We start from the raw sequence: 21,057 nt of genomic DNA, 5'->3' as shown, positions 1-21,057 counted from the left end.
AGGTTGCTCATTTATTGAAGTGTCTTACTTCTGAGCTAACGATCTATATGGCTAGCTATAGTGCTCCAGGGCTCATTGAAGGACAGAGCAACAACAGACCACCATATTTTGATGGCAAGGAATATAGTGTCTGGAAGAATAAGATGAAGGCATTCATAAAGTCAATTGATCACATGCAATGGGATGTCATCATCAGAGGTGTCAATCCAAAATCTTCTGATTCAAAAGAAAAGGCAGATGCAAGCAAAGCAGTAGATCCTCCATTATCTCAAACTGAGATTTCCAAAAGAGAAACCTTAGATTCCAAAGCAATTTATTCTCTTTATTGTGCTTTATCACCTATTGAATATAAAAAAATTGCTGCTTGTGAATCAGCCAAGGAAATCTGGGATACTCTCCTTGTTACTTATGAAGGAACAGATTGAGCCAAGGAAACTCAAATCAATCTGTTGCTTGGTCAATATGAATCCTTCAAAATGAAGCCTGGAAAATCAATTGCTGATTTGTATGACAGGTTTACTGATATAGTAAACGGTCTTGCTTATCAAGGACAACCAGTTCCAGATGCAATGAAAGTCAACAAACTTCTGAGAGGACTGACAAATCAGTGGGATAACATCAAAACATCTCTTCGAGAGACACAAAGGATCAAGCCTCTATCAGTGAATGAGTTGATTGGAACTCTTCAATCATATGAGACTGAGAAACGAAATGAGGAGATTGAATCCAAAGGTAATAAATCAATTGCTTTGAAGACTAACATTGATTCTGATGCAGATTCTGAAGATGAAGACGTTGATGATGAAGAACTAGCTCTCTTTATAAAGAAGTATAAGAAAATGAAGATCGAGGAAGAAACCTCGGAGGTAAGAAGCCTTTTGAAAAGAAGAAGTCTTTCGATGAAACAGGAGATCGAAGGATGTTATATGCTTTCCTTGTAAGAAACGTGGACATATCAAGCCAAATTGTCCACTTCGAAAAGAAGACCAAGTTTGAGAAAGCAAAGAAAGCCTTAAAAGCGAAACACAGGTGACACGAGTGTGAAGACAAGTGATGAAGATATCTCAAATTTCGTCTAATGGCTAAGTCAGACTCAGACTCAGATTCAGATTCTGATCCCAAAGTGGAGATTGAGGTAAAATATTCTGACATGCCTATTGAAGTATCAAATTACATTGATGAATTATGCTTTGAATTCAAGACTGCTCTTAAATGCATCTCTTTTTTGAAAAAGGAAAATTCATCACTGAGGCAACAGGATGTTTCACAAAAAGAAAAAATCGATTTCCTTCAAAAAGAATTTCATCAAGTCAAGGAAAGTCGAGATTTTCTTTCCAAAGAAAATGCGGTTTTGAAAAAGCAAGTTTCAGAAATTACTTCCAAGTTTTCAAAAGGTTCAGAAACCTTGAAGCATATCCTTTCTATCCAAATTCCTTACTACAACAAATCTGGTCTTGGATTTGTGAAGGAAAGTGATAGCTTGATTGATTTTCCAAAAGTCAAGGAGAGATTAAAATAAAGACCTCCTCGACAAGTTTATAAAAATCATTTTAAAAGGAATTTTGTAAAACCTGTTGGCCGAAGTGCACTCAGGTGCTCAAAATGTGGAGATCCACAACATTTTGAGAATGAATGTTCTAAGGTCTGGAGACCTGTTCGAAGAGATTTTGTTAAGACAGCCTATACTAATGCTCAAGGACCCAAATAAATTTGGGTACCAAAGAAAACTTGAGATGTTGTGATTTTTGCAGGTTACCACAAAGAGAAAAAGGAAGTGGTACCTAGACAGTGGATGCTCTAGACATGTGACAGGAGATCCAAGCATATTCGCTGATCTACACAGTCTGAATGGTGGGAAAGTTTCCTTTGGAGGAAATACTAAAGGAAAAATCGTTGGAAAAGGAACATTTGAAATTGGAGGACTTACAATCAATAATGTCTCTTTGGTGAAGGGACTCAACTACAACTTGATAAGCATAAGTCAACTATGTGATACAGGTTTCAGAATCAACTTTCAAGAAGATACATGCTCAGGGATAAGCAAAGATTCTTCTCAAACATTTACAGGAAGAAGACATGGCAATATCTATCTTCTAGATGTCAATCCAAACTCCACTCATTGCTTGATCTCAATCAAAGAGGATGAAGATCTATAGCATAGAAGATTGGGGCATATCAGTATGAAACAAATCTCAAAGATCTCAAACAAGAAACTGGTTCGAGGTCTACCAGATTTGAAATACAAGAAAAAGAGTTATGTAATGCCTGCACTCTAGGAAAACAAGTAAGAAGTTCTTTCAAGTCTATTCATCATGTTTCCACTGATCGTGCTTTGCAGCTTCTTCATATGGACCTATTTGGACCAACCAGAACACAAAGTATTGGTGGTAAGAAATATTGTTTAGTCATTGTTGATGACTTCACAAGATTTATTTGGGTGTTCTTTCTTGCTCATAAAAATGAAGCATTTTCATATTTTTCAAAATTTGCAAAAAGAGTTCAGAATGAAATGGGCTATTCCATTTTCTGCATTAAAACTGATCATGGGGGAGAATTTGAAAATCAAAGTTTTTCAGATTTTTGTGAGGAAAATGGCTTTCAACACAATTTTTCTACTCCTTATACACCGAACAAAATGGTGTTGTGGAAAGGAAAAATCGTTCTTTGCAAGAAATGGCAAGAACTCTGGCGATTGAAAGCAAAATTCCTTTTATTTACGGGCGGATGCGGTTTTACGACATGCTATATCATTAAGAGCTTTTCTCGGACCCATTCTTGAGAAAACCCCCTATGAGCTTTACAAAGGTAGAAAGCCCAACATTTCATATTTTCGTGTGTTTGGTTGTAAATGCTATATTCTGAAAAATCCAAATGACCGCACTGGAAAGTTTGATGAGAAAGCAGATGAAGGATTTTTCCTTGGATACTCTACTTCAAGTAAAGCATACAGAGTCTACAACAAGAACTCTCAGACTGTTGAAGAATCAATGAATGTGAGGTTTGAAGAAAACATTCAGACTCACATAGATGAATCTGAACTGTCTCCCAACATTCAAGAATTATCAGAAGATCATCAACAATCAGTATCAGAAGGAAAAGAAGATATAATACAGACTCAACCAGAAAGTTCAGAGTCTGTAGATTTTCAGAAGGAAAGATATGACAAAAACTGGAAACATAAATCCAGTCATCCGAAGAACCTCGTTATTGGAGAAATAGAATATGGTATCAAGACAAGATCCAAATACAAAGAGAACATCAGCAACTTGGCTTTGATATCAGAAATAGAGCCAAAAGAAGTTGGTGAAGCTTTATCAGATGAAAGCTGGATCGATGCTATGCAGGAGGAACTTCAGCAGTTCAGAATCAATAAAGTATGGGAGCTTGTGCCAAGACCCAAAAATCATCCAGTAATTGGAACAAAATGGATATTCAGAAACAAACTGGATGACAAAGGGAAAGTTACAAGAAACAAAGCAAGACTGGTTGCAAAAGGCTATTCTCAAGAAGAAGGCATAGATTATGATGAAACATATGCACCAGTTGCAAGGTTAGAAGCCATTCGGCTACTATTAGCTTATGCTTGTTTCCATAACTTTAAATTGTTTCAGATGGACGTGAAAAGTGCCTTTCTGAATGGATATATCAAAGAAGAAGTATATGTGGAACAACCACCTGGTTTCAAAGAACCAAGAAATACTGATCATGTCTACAGACTCAAGAAGGCTCTTTACGGTCTGAAACAAGCACCTAGAGCTTGGTACAAAAGGTTAAGTAACTTACTTCTGCAAAATGGTTTTACCAAAGGTAAGGTTGATACAACTTTATTTGTTAAGAAAAAGGGTAAGGATTTCCTACTTGTTCAAATTTATGTTGATGATATAATCTTTGGATCCTCTAACGAATTGCTATGCAAGGAATTCTCAAAGAATATGCAGAACGAGTTCGAGATGAGTATGATGGGAGAATTATCATTCTTTCTTGGCCTTCAAGTGAAACAAACCAAAGATGGTACATTCATTTGCCAAGAAAAGTATGCAAAGGAGATTATCAAGAAGTTTGGATTACATAATTGCAAGAAGACAGACATTCCCATGTCTCATTCATCCAAACTGGACAAAGATGAAAATGGTAAAAAGGTTGATCAGAAGGTATATAGAAGCATGATAGGTTCATTATTGTATCTAACTGCATCTAGACCTGACATTCTTTTTAGTGTCTGTATGTGTGCGAGATTTCAATCAGACCCAAGGGAATCTCATTTTTCTACAGTAAAGAGAATAATCAAATACATTGGAACATATCCAATGTTAGGTCTTTGGTATTCCAAAGATTCGATTTTACTCTTCTTGGATATTCGATCTTTGATTTAGCTGGATGTAAAGTGGACAGGAAAAGTACTTCAGGTACATGTCAACTGCTTGGAAATATGTTGGTATCCTGGTACTCAAAGAAGCAAAATACAGTTGTACTTTCTACAGAAGAAGCAGAATATGTAGCATTGGGAAGTTGCTGTGCATAAATTTTGTGGATGAAACAGCAATTACAAGACTTTGATATTGAAGAATCAAGTGTTGCAATCAAATGTGACAACACAAGTGCAATCAATTTGACAAAGAACCCGATTCTTCATTCTCGAGCTAAGCATATTGAAATCAAGCATCACTTTATTCGAGATCATGTTCAAAATGGTGATGTAAATATTCAATTCATTAATTCTAAGAATCAATTAGCTGATATATTTACAAAACCTTTTGATAAATCTTCATTTGAATTCATAAGAGAGAAACTGCGCATCACTTATCCATTTTCTTGAAGTGTTTGATAGATAGGAATTTTTCAGACTCAAGTATTCTCAGTCTGAACATTTTTCAGACTCACAAAGAAAGGTACGTTCCTTATTCAAATTTTGGCGGGTATATTTTTGACATTTTTGGCAGGATATTTTTATAAATCGTTAATTTTGGAAGCAAATCAGGTATGTATTCTAATTTATCTGATAAATTGTGCTTAATTTATTGTTATGATATCATCATGTTTGGTTAAGTTTTAAAAAGTATATTTTCTTCCTACTTGTTTGGGATATCTTTTTAATTTCTAAAAGTAATTTTTCCTTCCAAAAGTTATCCACCTCCTTTTTAAACCCGTCCTTCTCTTTTCAAAACCCTATCAGTACGATCTTTTACTCTCCAAACCCTTCCGATATTCAGAGACTCTCCTCTTCTTCCTCCAAAAGATCGAAACTTTCGTCTCCAAAGGTGATCATAATGCCGGTCAAGATGGTAGCCCAAAGAAGATCTTCTCGTATTCTCAATCAAGACTCAAAATCTACCGCACCGGCGGAATATTTGGAAGTTTCAAACTCAGAATCCGATCATCATGCAGACCCTTCTAAAGCGTCAACACCTCAGCGACCGTCTCCACCGAAATCGTCTGGTAAAACTGATTTTCGGTTCATAAACATTAAACGTGTGTGGGGGAATTATCAAAGGTTGAAAAGGAATAATGCCTCTGAGTCGGCTCTTTGTGCTTGTCTGAAAGACAACGATCTTCGCTCTGAAACTCACCTTGTGAAAATCTATTCTGAATACTGCACTAAATCAGGGCAAGTTCCAACCAGCTCTACTCCACAAGAAACTTCTTCCAGAAAGGGCAAAGAAAAAGTTGGAGAAGCTTCAACTCCATCTAAAAAGAAATCAGTTCATGTAAGCCCTAAGTCATCTAGTGCTTCAAAATTTGTTGTTCCTGATGATGATGCATGATTTTTTGAGACTTTTGAGATAAAAGTGGGAATAGCATCAGGCTTGCCTGGAACAGGAGGCTTGTTCAGAAGCACTGCGCATCAGATGTACTACAAGTTGTTACTTGCTAGAGGAGTAATGAACAATAGAACTGTGGATTTCGAATATCTGGAGAAGGCTGGAATTTACGTACGAGAACCCGTTTGAAAAATTAGGGGTTTATGAATTTTGCCTTCAATCACGCAATACTTATCTTGAATTAAGCCTACTTTTATTCCAATCTTTCAATTCTGTCACCAAATTGGATACAGTTTACTGTTGGTAACAAGAATGTTGATTTAAAGGCGCATGAGTTGGCAAGGATAATTGGAGCCACACACTCCACTTTTACTCCGTTGGCAGTAAATCTTGAAGAAGCTTCACAGGTAGCTTCTGAAAATCTGAATTTTGCTCAAGGATCCAAGCATCATCTCTCATATTCTGACTTATCAAGACGATCTGTGATCTTGCATAAGATCATAATAAACTGTTTGAAGCCAAAAGATGCCTAAAAAACTGACCTATCAAAATCAGAGATTAAGTTCATTTGGGCTATATTGAAAGGTCAATCCTTCTCTCTCCCTCACCTCATCATATTCCATATGTACAGAGCATTACAGAAGGATAAGGGTCATCTGTCATATGGAGCTTTAATCACTCGTATCTTCATGTTTCTCAATCTATCTATTCCTGGTGAGTTACGAGAAACTATCCTTCCTCTTATGTTTGTTGGAGAACGAATGCTCTCCAAAACGAAGAAATTTGAAGATATAAGGGACAGAGTAAAAGGAAAAGAGGCTGAAAAGTCAGAGGTAAAATCTGTTGGCAAGAAAGTTCAGAAAGAAAAGGAGCAAAGGAAAAGAATAAGTTCAGCCAGCAAGCAGCCTGATTCTTCTACCCCAATAAAAGTGTACAGCAAGAAGCGTAAAATTCTTCTGCAAGATGAAAATGATGAAGCAGAAGCTGAACACTTTGAAACAGGAGGCCCAGAACATGTTCCTGAACCAGTTCCTAATGTTTCAGAACCAATTCATGAAGAACATGTTTCTGAAGTTCAATCACTTGTTCAGGGGGAGATTCCATCAGAATCAGCCACAGGGTACAATCAGTCTGAGGAAGCTAATGACCAAGGTCAGCCATCCGAAAATCAGAACATCCTTTCTATTATGCTCGAGATTAAAGACAAACAGGCTGCTCTAGAATAAAATATGCAGAATCTACAGAAAATTGTTGAGAAAAACACCAAGGCTCAACAACTTCAAGCAGCAGCAGATAAAGCAGAATTAGAGGAAGCCATTACTATGTGCTCATCCAGCATGGATAAGGCCATAGGTCAATGCAGTTTGAAGATTGAGGAGGCTGTCTCAATATTGGAAAATTTTTAACTGATTCGTACTCCTAAAAAATAGCCTGTTTTTTAATATTTCTCTCTATTTTTTTTCAATTGGTCTGTAATATATCTCATACTTATTGTTAGACTGGTTGATTTCTTAATCTCAGTGCATTATTCTATCTATTATTATTCTTTTTGTTGATGACAAAAAGGGGAGAAATTATATGCAGATTTTGCAGATTCACAGGTTATATTCAAAGCAAGAAAGACACAGATATCAACAGAGTTTGCTCTTTCAATCTGTGTTTAATGAGCTTAATATGTTTATTTATTTTCAAAATAATTCAATCTGCAAAGAAAGTTTTGTCACCATCAAAAAGGGGGAGATTGTTGAGGAAAACTCCTATTAATTTTGAAGATGACAAAACCTTCTATGTTATTGTAAATCTGATACTTATTCTGAATAATTTTATTCCAGGTCTGTATATTTTGGAAGCTCAGAAGAAAGTTATTTAGACTTTACAAACTGTCAAGTATATTTTTGAAGACCCACATAATCGAAGTTCTAAGATTCAGACGCAGAAGTTATTCAAATGCAGAAGCAGAAGTTATTCAGATGCAGATGCAGACGAAGAAATTATTCAAATGCAGAAATTCTTTAGACGCAGACGCAGAAGTTCTTCTGATGCAGACGCAGAATTTCTTCAGACGCAGAATTCAGAACATATCACAACAGCTAGTGATCTGGCATGGATTTCACAGAAGGAATGTTCTGATTGTCTCAATCTGAATCAAATTGATTGACAATCAAACATCACGACAAAAATGCATTACAACGGACAAAGCTCTACTTATGGAAACCAAGATTCGATTGTATGGGCGACCGAGAATCGTGGGATTCGGAATACGTTATCCAACGGCTACTCAATCCTTTCTATACAAATCAGTCCAAGGTAAATATTGGAAGATGATCCTCCGAATCTTGTCCAACGGCTAGTTTGGAAGTAGAGGAGTATTTAAGGAGATCAATGAGCAGCAGAATGGTGTACAGAATCAAGAATCAACAAGTCCAAAGTCTGAGCTTACTCCAATCATTTCTCTTATCGTTAGAGCCAAACATTAAGATCTTGAGGGACACTTTGTAAGAGTAATTGTGTGAGATAGAGAGTCCTATCATACACAAGAGTGTTAACACTTCGGAGTTGTAATTCCTCTTGATTACATAGTGAAATCCAGCCAGAGTAGGGTCAGCGTGGGAGAGTGGACGTAGGCTTGCTATAAGCCGAACCACTATAAACTTGTGTGCGATTCTCGTTCCCTTATCTCTTACTTTACATTCGCACATCAAGAGCACTTGTCTATATAATCTGTCTTGAATCCGAATTTTATTCAGACTCTTCTGTGATTTATTTTGTTTCCGCATAAATTATTAAAAATTATTTTAGATCACCTATTCACCCCCCTCTAGGTGATCCTTGCTAGCTACATCAAGAATGGCAAGTTCTAAATGTGTGATAAGACTGTATTTATATTCTCAGCATAACTAGTGGATTTTGATCTATTTGGGACGTTAAAGTTGGAAATACCATTCCAATTTCTTTTTCCTTGAACTCGTTAATTTCCGCTATTTACATTACAAGTTTAGTTCACGCATAGAAGCAATATTTTTTTTGGGGTTGGTTCTACAAAATTACTTGGTGATTTCTTGAAAAACCAATTCACCCCCTCCTATTAATGTTATGCCCATCTAATACCAATTCTACCTTAAAGACGATACAAATGCTAGTCAGACCTAGCTACAAAAGAAACGGGAATTGCCAAATTTATGGTGAACACAACATCGGACAATTTGATAAATATAATTCGAGATTCATAAAATGCCATTGTTATTTTTTGGTAATCTAATCAAGATAACCTTTCAATCGAATAATTTCTCGAGATATTTTAATATCCTATCACCGCATACGAAATGAGGATGTAAAAGCTTGATTCATATAGCTCGTTTGGTATAATCATGGTAGTATTGTAGTTGGGCTGGGATATGATTGTGTTGTGAAGTGTTATCATTTGTGTTTGTGGCGATACATGTTTTAAAACTACAATAAATAAAAATTGGGTGGGTTCGGCTTCTTAAAAGGTAAAGTAAGGTATTGCAATTGCGATATGTTTGCAAAAACACCTTATAAAAACTGTAGCCTTTTCACGATTAATGCTGCTATGTAAATGTCATACCAAGCAATGTCCAAGTATGTGATAGATCAAAGTCAGGCCATCAATCACAGCACAAGCTTCATTTAAATTGTCTCAGGTTATTAAAATTTTTCTTAGTAAAATGAGTTTGTTAAATCGAAAATATTTCCTTTTATAATGTCCATAAGTCAAAACCTATGTGCTCAGGAAAATAAAATAAAAAGAGTAATACCAGATATACTAAGATAGATCCAAGGAAAAACGAGATAGATCAATTAATAATAGGATTTCTAAAGAAATAAATCAAATTCAATACTCTATAAAACGTCCTATCACTTATTATAAAAATCCAATGGATTGGATTCAACTAGTACAATCAGTCCATTGCATCTACACCGTTGGATCTCGTGGGGTTCATATGATCCACATGCACCTAACGGATTTGGGCACTACCACCGAGAAAATATTGGGTGGAACTGTGATTCCATGCTAGTAAAATCCAACTCACTCAGCGTGCGACACGTGTCGCCTAGGCCCCACATGCGTCAGCCAAATTCAATTTCAAAGGTTGAAGCGGGACACTCTCTCTCTCTCTCTCTTCACTCTTCCTTTCACGCTTTGCTCTCTCTCCCTCCTGACTCACGCCACCCTTCCGACTCACGGCTGAGCTCTCCTCCGACGAACCACGCCACCGCCTCCGCCTCGGCCTCGTCCGTTGCCTTGGCCGTCCGACGAACCACGCCGTCTCTCCCTCGACTCGCTCTGTTCTCTCCCTCTATCTCTCATCTCGCTTTGTTTTCACCGTCTCCGCCGTTTGACGAGCCACGCCTGGCTTTGTACCACGCCGCCGCCTCTGCCTCCGCCTTGAAAGGTAAATATTTTCTTAGATTTACTCCAAAATCTATGTAATTTTTTTCATTTTGGGATCTATTTTGAAGGGTTCTTGCCGTTTCCGTTGTCCAACAAACCTCGCTGGCATAGCTCTACCCAATATTTTCTCCTCTCTTTGTGTGCAGAGAGTCACCAAAGTTCTAATCTTTTTGGTTGAAGTGATCGAGTAGAAGCTCCATTGGTGCGTCGGAAAGACTCCATCGTCTTCTGTCGAGCAACTGGAAGGATCAAGGCGAGGCCGGGTTCGGACGTGGCCCCGCCTTCCAAACCAAAGCGCATCGTGGATGCGCGGCTGCCCATCGCCTCAAGTGGCTCGCCAAACGTCTCAGGTTATGTCTTGCGCCCGATCCCCTCGGTTTCTCTGAAATTTTTGGTGCTTTTCTTGGGGAAAGATTTCTTTTCTTTTTTGCGAGCTGGTGGCTTTCTGCTTGCAATGTTGCTTCTGGGCATTACTTGTTTGCTTCAGATTATTTACCTAGGAAATGTTAGTGGTGGGTATGCGCATTTTTCGTTCAATCTTTCTGACAAAAAGAAGAGCATAAATTAATCTTTATGTTTGTTTCGTGAGACTAAAGAGTTGGCGATATTGATTGTTTATATCGTGCGCTTGATGGCATTTAGCTATTTGTTTCTTCAAGAAAAGGTTATAGGGGAGATAGTCGATTGATTCTATTTCCTCTTTTTCGATGGAATTATTAAGTTGCCTAATGTATGGATATTAGGTTTAACGTGATGGTAGCATGTTCTAATTCTGTTATTGTGTGGATCTTAGGTTTAACGTGATGGTAGCATGTTCTAATTCTGTTTCTTGTGTGGATCTTAGGTTTAACATGATGTTAGCATGTTCTATTTCTATTCAGTTGGTGTTCTGAATTATGTTCTCATTCTCCAACTCTACAATGATGTGATTTTTCGCATATCTTCATCGTTGTCGATAGATAATGTCTCGAATGTCTCAAGAAATAGGCTGACGAGCCCTCTTTGCATTTGCCTTTGCTCGAAATCGTGATCATCCAATTGTATGCTATAAGACTGATGATACTGTTGGGAAATATTGTGAATATTAAGGGTAGAATAGTAATCTAGTTTGTGAGTAGGGTTAAGCACGTATATATATTTGTAACCCTATAATCACAATTTGAGAATAATAAGTAATTCTATTCTCTCTTTTCATGGTATCAGAGCCCCACACACAAAAAAAAAACCTATTCAAACCTAGCCACCAGATTGCCGGAAACTACTATTCTGTCACCGGTGAAGTCCCCCCCCCCCCCGCCCCGCCGGGTGGCGGCACCCAAACTGTGGCGACTCTGTCGCCGTCCCTCAGTAACCTCGTTGCTGACCTTTAGCGACCCAGACCTGGTCGTGCCTTGGTGATTCAAGCCTCGGTGACCCACGACCAACCGTCGTCGATTGGCGACCCACGAGCTGCCGTCGCCAAACCCTGGCGACCAACACGTAGCCGTCGCCGAACCCCAGCGATTCACGACAAGCCATCGCCGACCCCTGGCGACCCACGAGTAGCCATCGTCGAGCCCCAACGACTCAGATCTGGCAACGTTCGAGTCTCCCGGCATTGCCTAACTCTGTGATTGCTGTCGCTCAACCTTGGTGACTAGATCTAGCACTGTGTAATCCATTCCAACGTCGTTGGACCTAGCTCACCTCAAATCCGGCGATGTCCGACCGAGATTGAACTTGAATACGCAAGGAAATCTCGTCTTCTCCATAAATATCACTGTTGCTTGGATTTTATGGCTCCTACAGAGGATAAAGTTGCTGCTCCTCTCCTTGAAAGTGACGTATTCTTCATTTTCCATTGAAATTCTTTTTGCTGCTGACTTAAGTATTTATGTGCGCGATATTACATTGAATCGAAGGAAACAGTGAGAATAGCTTGCTGGTGGTTTGGTAATTTATGTTATTAACCACAGATAGATGGAATGATTTCATGAAGTGTCGGTGAACTGCTGGTGGCAATTGGATTGAGTCCTTTTATGTTCGGAATTACTTGTGTATTTGATTGGATTACCGAATTGAAGTGCTGGTTACTGTGAAGTTAATTTTTTGGGCTCAATCACACTATTTCTTTCACTAATGGCGAACAGTGGATCGACTTCAGGATCAGGATCCCCTTTTGGTCATTTTCAATTAACATTTGTTAAGTTGGATGGAACTAATTATCCATCCTGGTCTAAAGCTATTGAGGTCTATCTTACTGCCACCAGGTAACTTGACTATCTCACATCTATGGTACCATCCGATAAGAGTAAAGCTGCTGATTGGGTTGCAGGAGATGCGATGATTCAGACTCTATTGTGGAATAGCATGGATCCTAAGGTCAGTCCTCACTTTATTCAGTGTGACTCTGCTAAGGCAGTTTGGGATAAATGTGCATTACTCTATTCGGGGCAAAATAATATGATGCGAGTATGTGACACGTGGGAAAAGCTGTTTGATATTCAGTGTGGAGATCAATCTTTATCCGATCATTATGCTCGGTTCACGACCCTTTGCCAGCGACTGGATACTTATCTTCCTGCCTCGAATGATCCAGATGTTTTGGCCAAACGCCAAGAGGATTTGAGGGTAATATTATATCTTAAATCATTGGGGCCCGAGTATTCATCTCTCCGTCAACATATTACATCTTAGAGTTCTCTTCCTACAGTGGATGAAGTCTTCTCCCAGGCTCTCCGTTCCACAATTCCTGAGAAGATTTCTTCCACGCCGGCTGTGGAGATGAGTGCTATGCTTTCCCATGGTCCTAGCGGACGTGGAGGTCGAGGTCATGGACACGGTTTTGTTCATAGTGGAGGTCGTGGAGGCCGTGATGGGGGAGTTGGTACTCGTGGTACCATGAATTCTGGGAATAGTCGTGGCTCACGCTATTGCCATCATTGTCAAAGAGCTGGACATACAGAAGCTTATTGCTATACACTTCACCCAGAACTCAGACCACCCCTGGCTGCATATGCAGAAGTTGAGGATTCTCTTGTTGCTCCCTCAACAGGTCCACCAAGTTCGACTAATGTGAAGGATACAGGCGATTCAGTTACATTAACACGTGCTGAGTATGATACATTGGTTCGCTCTCAACAGGTGACAGGATCTTCAGCTCCTACTGCAACTCTAGCACAAACCTCCAAAGGTAGTTCATCTTGTTTGTTGTCTGCAGCATCTGACTCCTGAGTTATAGACTCTGGAGCTACTAATCACATGACTGGTAACTCTAACCTACTGTCTTCATTTCACTCTACATCTCCTTTATTATCAAACTCAGTTACATTAGCAAACGGCTCACAATCTCAGGTTACTGGTACAAGAATTGCACATTTGAGTCCCTCACTTTCTTTATCATCTGTTCTTCACCTATCAAAATCTCCTTATAATTTGATTTCCGTTAGCTCGTTAACTAAAGAACTAAATTGTTCCGTAACCTTTTCCTCTTCTCATTGTGTCTTTCAGGATTTGAGGACTGGACAGATGATTGGTGGGGGACATGAATCAAATGGCCTGTACTATCTTGATAAGAAGGTGTTAGCTGCTGCAGCTGTAAAGCGTACATCCACTGATGTATATCGAATGCATTGTCGTGCTGGTCATCCACCACCGAACATACTTCGGCGTCTATTTCCTGAGTCTGAGTCTGTGAGTTCCTTTCAGTGTAGAGTGTGTCAGTTTGGTAAACATCATAGAACTTCTTTTCCTTCCCGTATTCAGAGTCGTGTGTCTAGTCCATTTGAACTGGTTCACTTAGATGTATGGGGTCCGTGTCGTGTGTCTGATGTCTTTGGATTCAGATATTTTGTTACATTCGTGGATGATTTTTCCCGAATGACTTGGTTATTCCTAATAAAAAACCGTACATAGATTTTTCATTGCTTTCAATTGTTCTATTTTGAAGTATTGAATCAATATAATATCTCTGTCAAATATTTACGGTCAGATAATGCTAGAGAATATCTTGCTGCAACTTCTGGTTTCCTGCCATTTCTTGAGTCCCATGGTATTATTCATCAGACTTCTTGCTCATACACTCCCCAGCAAAATGGTGTAGCCGAACGTAAAATCGGCATCTTCTTGATGTTGCCCGTTGCCTTACGTTTCATATGCATCTACCTAAAAATTTTTGGGGCCATGCTGTTTTCACAGCATGTTATTTAATTAATAGGCTTCCAACTTCTCTTCTTCAGGGGGAGACACCATTCTCTATTTTACATCCAAATCGTCCTCTCTTTTCATTACCTCTTCGGGTCTTCGGGTGTGTCTGTTTTGTACATTGTCTTACTCCAAGTCTTGATAAAATGGATCCTCGTGCTGAAAAATGTGTCTTTGTGGGATACTCTCAGACTCAGAAGGGATACAAATGTTACAGTCCTACTTGCCGTCGTATGTTCGTGTCCGCAGATGTAACATTCTTTGAAGATCAGTCATATTTTTCTTCTTCGATGGTCCCAATGACATCTAGTGATGGTGATGGTGATGGTTGTGTCCTACCAACACTTCCACCACCTTCCATTTCTCCAGCTACATCCACAGAATTTCAGTTTGCTGAACGCACATATCATCGACGCAGTACCGTTCCGACTATGACAATAACGTCTTCATCAGAACTTGATTCATTTGTTCCCCCATTAGTTACAGTACCAGCCTCTGATCCTGATCAGCCCATTGCTTCTCGAAAAGGTACACGTTCCTGTGTTGGTCGTCCTGTTGATTGGTATGCTCCTTATTCCGGTCTTTCTGATTGTGTCCGTACATGTCATCCTATTTCTAATTTTCTATCCTATGATCGTTTATCTCCCACCTTCTCTGCATTTGTCTCGTCGTTGTCTTCTATTTCTGTACCTAGCAGTGTTGCTGAAGCTCTTGCTCATCCGGGTTGGCGTCGTGCTATGGAGGATGAAATGAAAGCACTTATGGAGAACCGAACTTGGGAGCTTACTTCCTTACCTATTGATAAGAAACCTATTGGTTGTCGTTGGATTTTTACTGTTAAAGTTCACCCGGACGGCACTCTTGATCGATTGAAGGCATGGTTAGTTGCGAAGGGATATACTCAAACTTATGGTGTCGACTATGATGACACCTTCTCTCTAGTAGCCAAAATACCATATGTTCGTGTCTTTATTTCACTGGCTGCGCGATTTGGTTGGCTCCTTCATCAGTTGGATGTGAAAAATGCTTTCTTACATGGTGATCTGGTTGAGGAGGTCTACATGGAGCAACCACCTGGGTTTGTTGCTCAGGGGGAGAATGTGGTATGTCGTTTACACAAGGCTTTGTATGGACTTAAACAATCTCCTCGTGCTTGGTTTGGTAGATTTAGTGATGCGGTTATCAAATTTGGATTAAAGCGGTGTCAGGTAGATCATTCAGTTTTCAGCTCTGTCTCTTTAGCTGGTTGTATCCTTCTAATTGTATATGTAGATGATATCATCATTACTGGCAGTGATTCAGGTGGTATTCAAAAACTTAAGCAATTCCTACATATAGAATTCAGTACTAAAGATATGGGATGTCTTCGATATTTTCTTGGTGTTGAAGTATCCTACTCACATGCTGGTATCAATTCATCGCAACGGAAGTATGTACTTGACATTCTTAGTGAGGTTGGATTTCTTGGAGCAAAGCCAGTTGATACCCCTATGGATCCCAATGTAAAACTTGACGCAGAACATGGAGAATTATTACATGATTCAGCGAAGTATCGGAGATTAGTTGGTAAGTTAAATTATCTTACCATCACAAGACCTGATATATCCTTCGCCGTTAGTGTAGTAAGCCAATTCATGAGTTCTCCGCGTACTACTCATTGGGATGCTGTGCTTCGAATTGTCAAATATTTGAAGGGATCACCTGGTAAAGGACTACAGTTTAAGAATTATGGTCATCTAAACACTGTAGGCTTCTCTGATGCCGACTGGGCTGGATGTCCTATGGATAGGAGATCTACTTCAGGCTATTGTGTGTTTCTGGGAGACAATTTAGTTGCGTGGAAAAGCAAGAAACAGCATGTTGTTTCCCGATCAAGTGCTGAAGCTGAATATCGAGCTATGGCACATGTGACAAGTGAATTAGTATGGTTGAGGATGTTACTATCAGAGATTGGAATGTCATCGTCAACTCCATCAGTGCTGTATTGTGATAATCAATCCGATATTCATATTGCATCTAATCCCGTCTTCCATGAGCGGACTAAGCTAAGCACATTGAGGTTGATTGTTACTTTGTGCGAGAAAAAGTTCAAAAAGGCGAGATTATTCTTCAGCACACAAAGACAGAAGATCAACTAGCAGACATTTTTACTAAATCTCTACGGGGGAATAGAGTGAGCTTCTTATGTAACAAGTTGGGATTATTTGATATCTACATCCCAACTTGAGGGGGAATGTTGGGAAATATTGTGAATATTAAGGGTAGAATAGTAATCTAGTTTGTGAGTAGGGTTAAGCACGTATATATATTTGTAACCCTATAATCACAATTTGAGAATAATAAGTAATTCTATTCTCTCTTTTTAGATACAAACGCATTAAAATCTTGTAGATGCGGTGGCAAAGCTGATGCAGACAATGTCCTCGAAGAACACGATCCCCAGTATGATGATGCTTAGCCAGATCGTGGGTCGGATTCAATCAAAACCTGGAGGGAAACTTGAGATGCGTGAGGTTCGTAAGCCGATTTTCTTTCTGTAGCTGTTGATGATTGTGAAGTATATTATTTGCATTTCTCACTAAGTGTAGAAGCGGTATATACCCCACCTTCTTCTTGTGAACTAATAATATTGGGGTGCGACACAGCTTTGATACAATTCTTGAGTAAACTGTAAGTTGATATCATACTCGAGTGATTCACTCTTTCAACACAAGGTGCCGTGCCATGGTTTGACACCTACTATGGTGCCGCTTGAAGTGTCTTCATGGGACTCTATGGTCTCTTAGGAGAAAATTAACTGAGTTTTTAGGTTGCTATGGAAATCGAAATGGGTATATGTTTGACCTTTTTTACCTGTTGGAAGGCATGATTAAGTCATTTTGTCTTCCTTATTAATTATGTGGTGCAGCATTGCTTAAGGATGTTAATGGAGTTACTCTTTTTCTTATTGCTCTTCATGTGTGCTCGCCTAGTTCACTATTCATTTCTACACTTCGGTTATGGACATGTACTTATGATAATAAATATGTCATTTGGAAATAATCTGCCAGAGATTAGGTATATCTGACTCATGAATTTGCCAAAAAATGAGGCTGTTGATGCTTCAAGTTCCTTTGAGAGATTCATAGAATATTTACTCGTTGGTCTCATACATCTCTGGAGTCGTGCTTTTCTGCTCAGTAAAAAGAAAACAGAAATGAACCTCTTTGACCATTTTCTTGTATTATAGCATTCCTGCTTTCTCTGAATGCGAAACAAATTGCTTAAGTTTTCTTCTTTTGAATTGACATACAGCCTACCTTATCTTGTTGGACATTCTACCATCACATAATATATGTATCTTAAGTTTGTTCTTCCCCTGCATTGATGTTGCAACTTCACCATAATCTGCCTTAAAACATGCATACAGGCCTTTGTGGTGGAAAAGTACAATAGGCTGATGCCAAAACTACGAAACCAAATTCTGTAGATATGAGGAGCGGCCGGTCCCTGAGGGAACTCTCAATGTAGCACAGGTACGCCAAATTATCCCCTTGCATCAAGTTAAAGCCGGTGATCATAGTGGCCCCATGGACATCCAGCATATTGCCGAAAAGTTTCGGGTGGATGTCGCACATGTTCAGAAGATCCTGCTGTTTGTGTCACTGCCTCCAGAAGACAGCAGTTAAGGGAGTGCCAATAAGGACAATTGACGATCCCCATGGACTTTGAAGCTTAGCTTGTGTATCACCATGCAATTTTTGTCAAATGACTGAAACACCTCTTACACGGGGCAGAGTTGTCTTCATAATCATCGTGTTAGTGTATACATCTGTTTTCGGCATGTTTGCTGATGTCGTGAGAATTTTTGTACGGTTTACGTTTATAAAACTGATCTTTTTTATGCATCGGGGACGTAAAATTGACTCTGAAAATTTTAAGGTTCATGCATATTTTTTTGTCCGACCTTCAGTCTGATCAAGAGCATCCATGGCCAACAGTCTAAGCACATTAATTATAATTTTCGCCTGCGTGAATTGTTCATTGCTAGATAAGGCTAAGATTTTCAGGACCAAACTTGTCAATCACTCCAGGAGGGTTGGCAATGGGGCCAGGTATTGCACAAAGCCATAAGTGGGAGATGATAAGCAGATCATTTCTTTACCTCGATCAATCTTAAGCAACTTTACAACATTATCTGAAAATTTTGCAACATTCCAAAGTCAAGAGTATCTAAGATGTCTAAGCAAAAACTTTTCCTACTACTCTCAACTCGAAATACATTTATAGTTGCCTTACATCACAATTGGAACCTCTGCATTGAACGCTATTGACTATTTTGAAAAATATTTTAGCTCCTTCCCTTGAGTGGGGGACATTGACATATCTTTTTAAAGGGAAAAGAATAAGGGAAAAATATGAACATCTATATCTTTAAAATGAATAAAAAAGGGAAAAAGTAAAGAAGATAATCAGCTAAAAGTTGACTCAAACCAATGCGATGTTAATTCAAAAACGAAAAATGTTACAGCGCCAGCTGGTAAAGCCTTGATAGTGGAAGGCACTATGCCCTTATAAAGACCTGACCAACCCTCCAACCGCGGGATTCTGTATAGAGCATCAAACATGTTCCCGTAAGTACATGGCTCGACTCGAGCCCCATATCTCGGATGCCTCTGAAGTCCCTCAATCTGCAAATTCAGTGAGCCGGTTGCCAAAAATTACAAACAGATATCTGAAAGCATGAAGTATGCTAGTACAAGAGGCTTTTGAAAGATAACATGCCAACACAAAAACCTCCAGAGCAAATGCTCTGATATCTCATTAAAGGATTAGCCAATCATGAGGTATCATCTTATCTCACTCCATCTACTCAAATACCAGGATACCTGCCCGTACCCATATATAGGCCCCATTTGGTTCAGCATTTTCAATGCTCATTTGAGCTCTAAAGTCCCTTGACCAAATGCAAAATGGTGTTTGGCAAATTTTTTTACTCACTTTGGGGAGATGCAATTGCATTTCCAATGCTCATTTGGCCAAAGCACTTTAGAAGGTCCATTGGGAATGCTCATTTTCGGAATGCAACTTGTACTGTTCACCGGAACTGTTCATCTTCTCCCTACGGCAGCTCCGTCAGCCGGCGACCGCCGCCTGAGGGCTAGCCCGACCCCAGCGACCACCACCTGGGGGTCGCGCAACACCGGCGACTGCCGCCTGGGGTCACCGGACCTCGAGCGTAGCCTGGGTTGCGCGACCCTAGGCGGCGGCCGCCTGGGTCGCTCGACCCCAAGCGGCGGCCGCCTGGGTCGCTCGACCCTAGGCGACGGCTGCTTGGGGTCAGCGGGACCCAGCTGTATCATTGCCCGGGTCGCGCGACCTCCGAGTGGTTGCACACCCAGCGACGGCCGCTTTGGGTCGCGCGACCCGGGCGACGGCCGCACTGGGGTCGCGCGACCCAGCGGCGGCCGCTTTGGCAGGGTCGCGCGACCCGGGCCGTCGCTGCTGGGTCGCGCGACCTCAAGCGGCGATCGCTCGAGGTCGGGCGATGGCCGCCGGATCTGGCTCGCCGGCGGTTGTAGCCCTTCGCCGGAACTGTTCATCCAAAGGGTACTTTTTTTTTGAAAAAAAAACCTCCCAAAGCTCATTTGTAAAAATATAACCAAACACAATTGCATTTTCTCAAATGGCTTTCAAATGATTTTTTACCAAACGCCATTTGCATTTCCCCAAAGTGGCTTTCACCTAAAGGTATTTGCATTCTCCTAATGAGCATTGAAAATGCTGAACCAAACGGGCCCATAGGCTAAGAAGATTGCTTTACCTAATGCCAATAGTTAAAATATCGTCTCCAGGGAAAAATTCTAAAACAATAAGTTGGCCAACAAACGTGCATGTTTGCAGTAAAAACCACTCGAGCAAAACCCATGACTGTGTACGTCAGATTTAGGGCACGCTTGGTACCGTTTCTGTTTCCGGGAATAATTTCTTTTCAGAAATAGTTTTTTCTATTTCTATTTCCTGGATGAGTTTTTGAGCAAAAGAATGCGTTTGGTAACTGCACAAAATTTCTATTCCTGGAATAGAAAAAGAATAGAAATGCGTTTGGTACAACCAAAAAAATTTCTATTCCCAATTTTTTGCATTCAAATCTATATCTTTTATTTAACTATAAGTACAAGTTATAAGTGAAAAAAACCAATAAGCATGGTTTATTGGTTTGTCTAATCCTTTTTAGGGGTTTAAAACCTCTTTTAATCCCTAACCTAAGGAATCTTCAAAAATACCATTTGGGCACCTAAAAAAATTTTAAATTTCACTCAAAGTGGGTGGCCACAGGTATTCTAAGCCATTTTGTGAACTTTTTTTTTTTATTTTTTTGGGGTAGAATTTATTAAAATTTTTTACTTTCGCTAAATCTGTTTCTTTTTATTTTCCAGAAACTTTTTTATGAAATTCTTTTTAATTTTTTCAATTTCAAAATTTTGCAAAATTTTATGGGTTTTCTGAGTTTTTCTTATTTTTATGGATTTTCTGAGAATTTTTCCGATTTTTATGAATTTTTGGAATTTTTTAATTTTCTAATTTTTTTAGGGATTTTTCTGAAATTTTTCTAATTTTTATGAATTTTCGGAATTTTTTTAATTTATTCTACCCATTTTGTGAATTTTTTATTTTTGATTTTTTTTGGGGAAAAGTTTATTAAAATTTTTTACTTTCCCA

The 21,057-nt window shown here is 39.4% G+C and overlaps 1 protein-coding gene and 1 long non-coding RNA gene across 3 annotated transcripts; both read left to right on the top strand.

Annotated features, from left to right (window-relative positions):
* The first annotated feature begins 11,577 nt into the window (after positions 1 to 11,577).
* LOC115661911 (uncharacterized) lies at positions 11,578 to 14,247 on the top strand. Of its 2 annotated transcripts, none has more exons than XR_008818001.1 (2): positions 11,578 to 13,420; positions 13,663 to 14,247. XR_008818001.1 is itself a non-coding variant. In XM_030584105.2 (2 exons), the coding sequence occupies exons 1-2, from the start codon at positions 12,937 to 12,939 to the stop codon at positions 13,698 to 13,700; spliced, it is 447 nt and encodes a 148-aa protein (XP_030439965.1). In that variant the 5' UTR covers positions 11,581 to 12,936; the 3' UTR covers positions 13,701 to 14,247. The 2 variants fall into 2 exon arrangements, 1 of the variants encoding a protein (XP_030439965.1); XM_030584105.2 differs by having other exon boundaries at positions 11,581 to 13,345.
* Positions 14,248 to 16,726: 2,479 nt separating this feature from the next.
* On the top strand, positions 16,727 to 18,285 carry LOC130139999 (uncharacterized). Its single transcript, XR_008818002.1, has 2 exons — positions 16,727 to 16,872; positions 17,765 to 18,285. It is a non-coding gene; the product is annotated as an uncharacterized LOC130139999 (long non-coding RNA).
* The last annotated feature ends 2,772 nt before the right edge of the window (positions 18,286 to 21,057 follow it).

Source organism: Syzygium oleosum, unplaced genomic scaffold (assembly GCF_021117445.2).
Source record: "Syzygium oleosum isolate NSW1041296 unplaced genomic scaffold, Sole_v2.1 Sole_v2.14, whole genome shotgun sequence".
Classification (NCBI taxonomy): Eukaryota; Viridiplantae; Streptophyta; class Magnoliopsida; order Myrtales; family Myrtaceae; genus Syzygium; species Syzygium oleosum.
This window is presented reverse-complemented; position numbering and strand designations above follow the sequence as displayed.

What these genes read in the sequence shown, in the direction of transcription:
- LOC115661911 (XM_030584105.2), top strand. Translation starts at nt 12,937, where the DNA reads ATGAGTGCTATGCTTTCCCATGGTCCTAGCGGACGTGGAGGTCGAGGT. An exon ending in TCTAGCACAAACCTCCAAAG is followed by an intron (nt 13,346 to 13,662) that starts GTAGTTCATCTT and finishes TGTGTCTTTCAG; the next exon opens with GATTTGAGGACTGGACAGAT.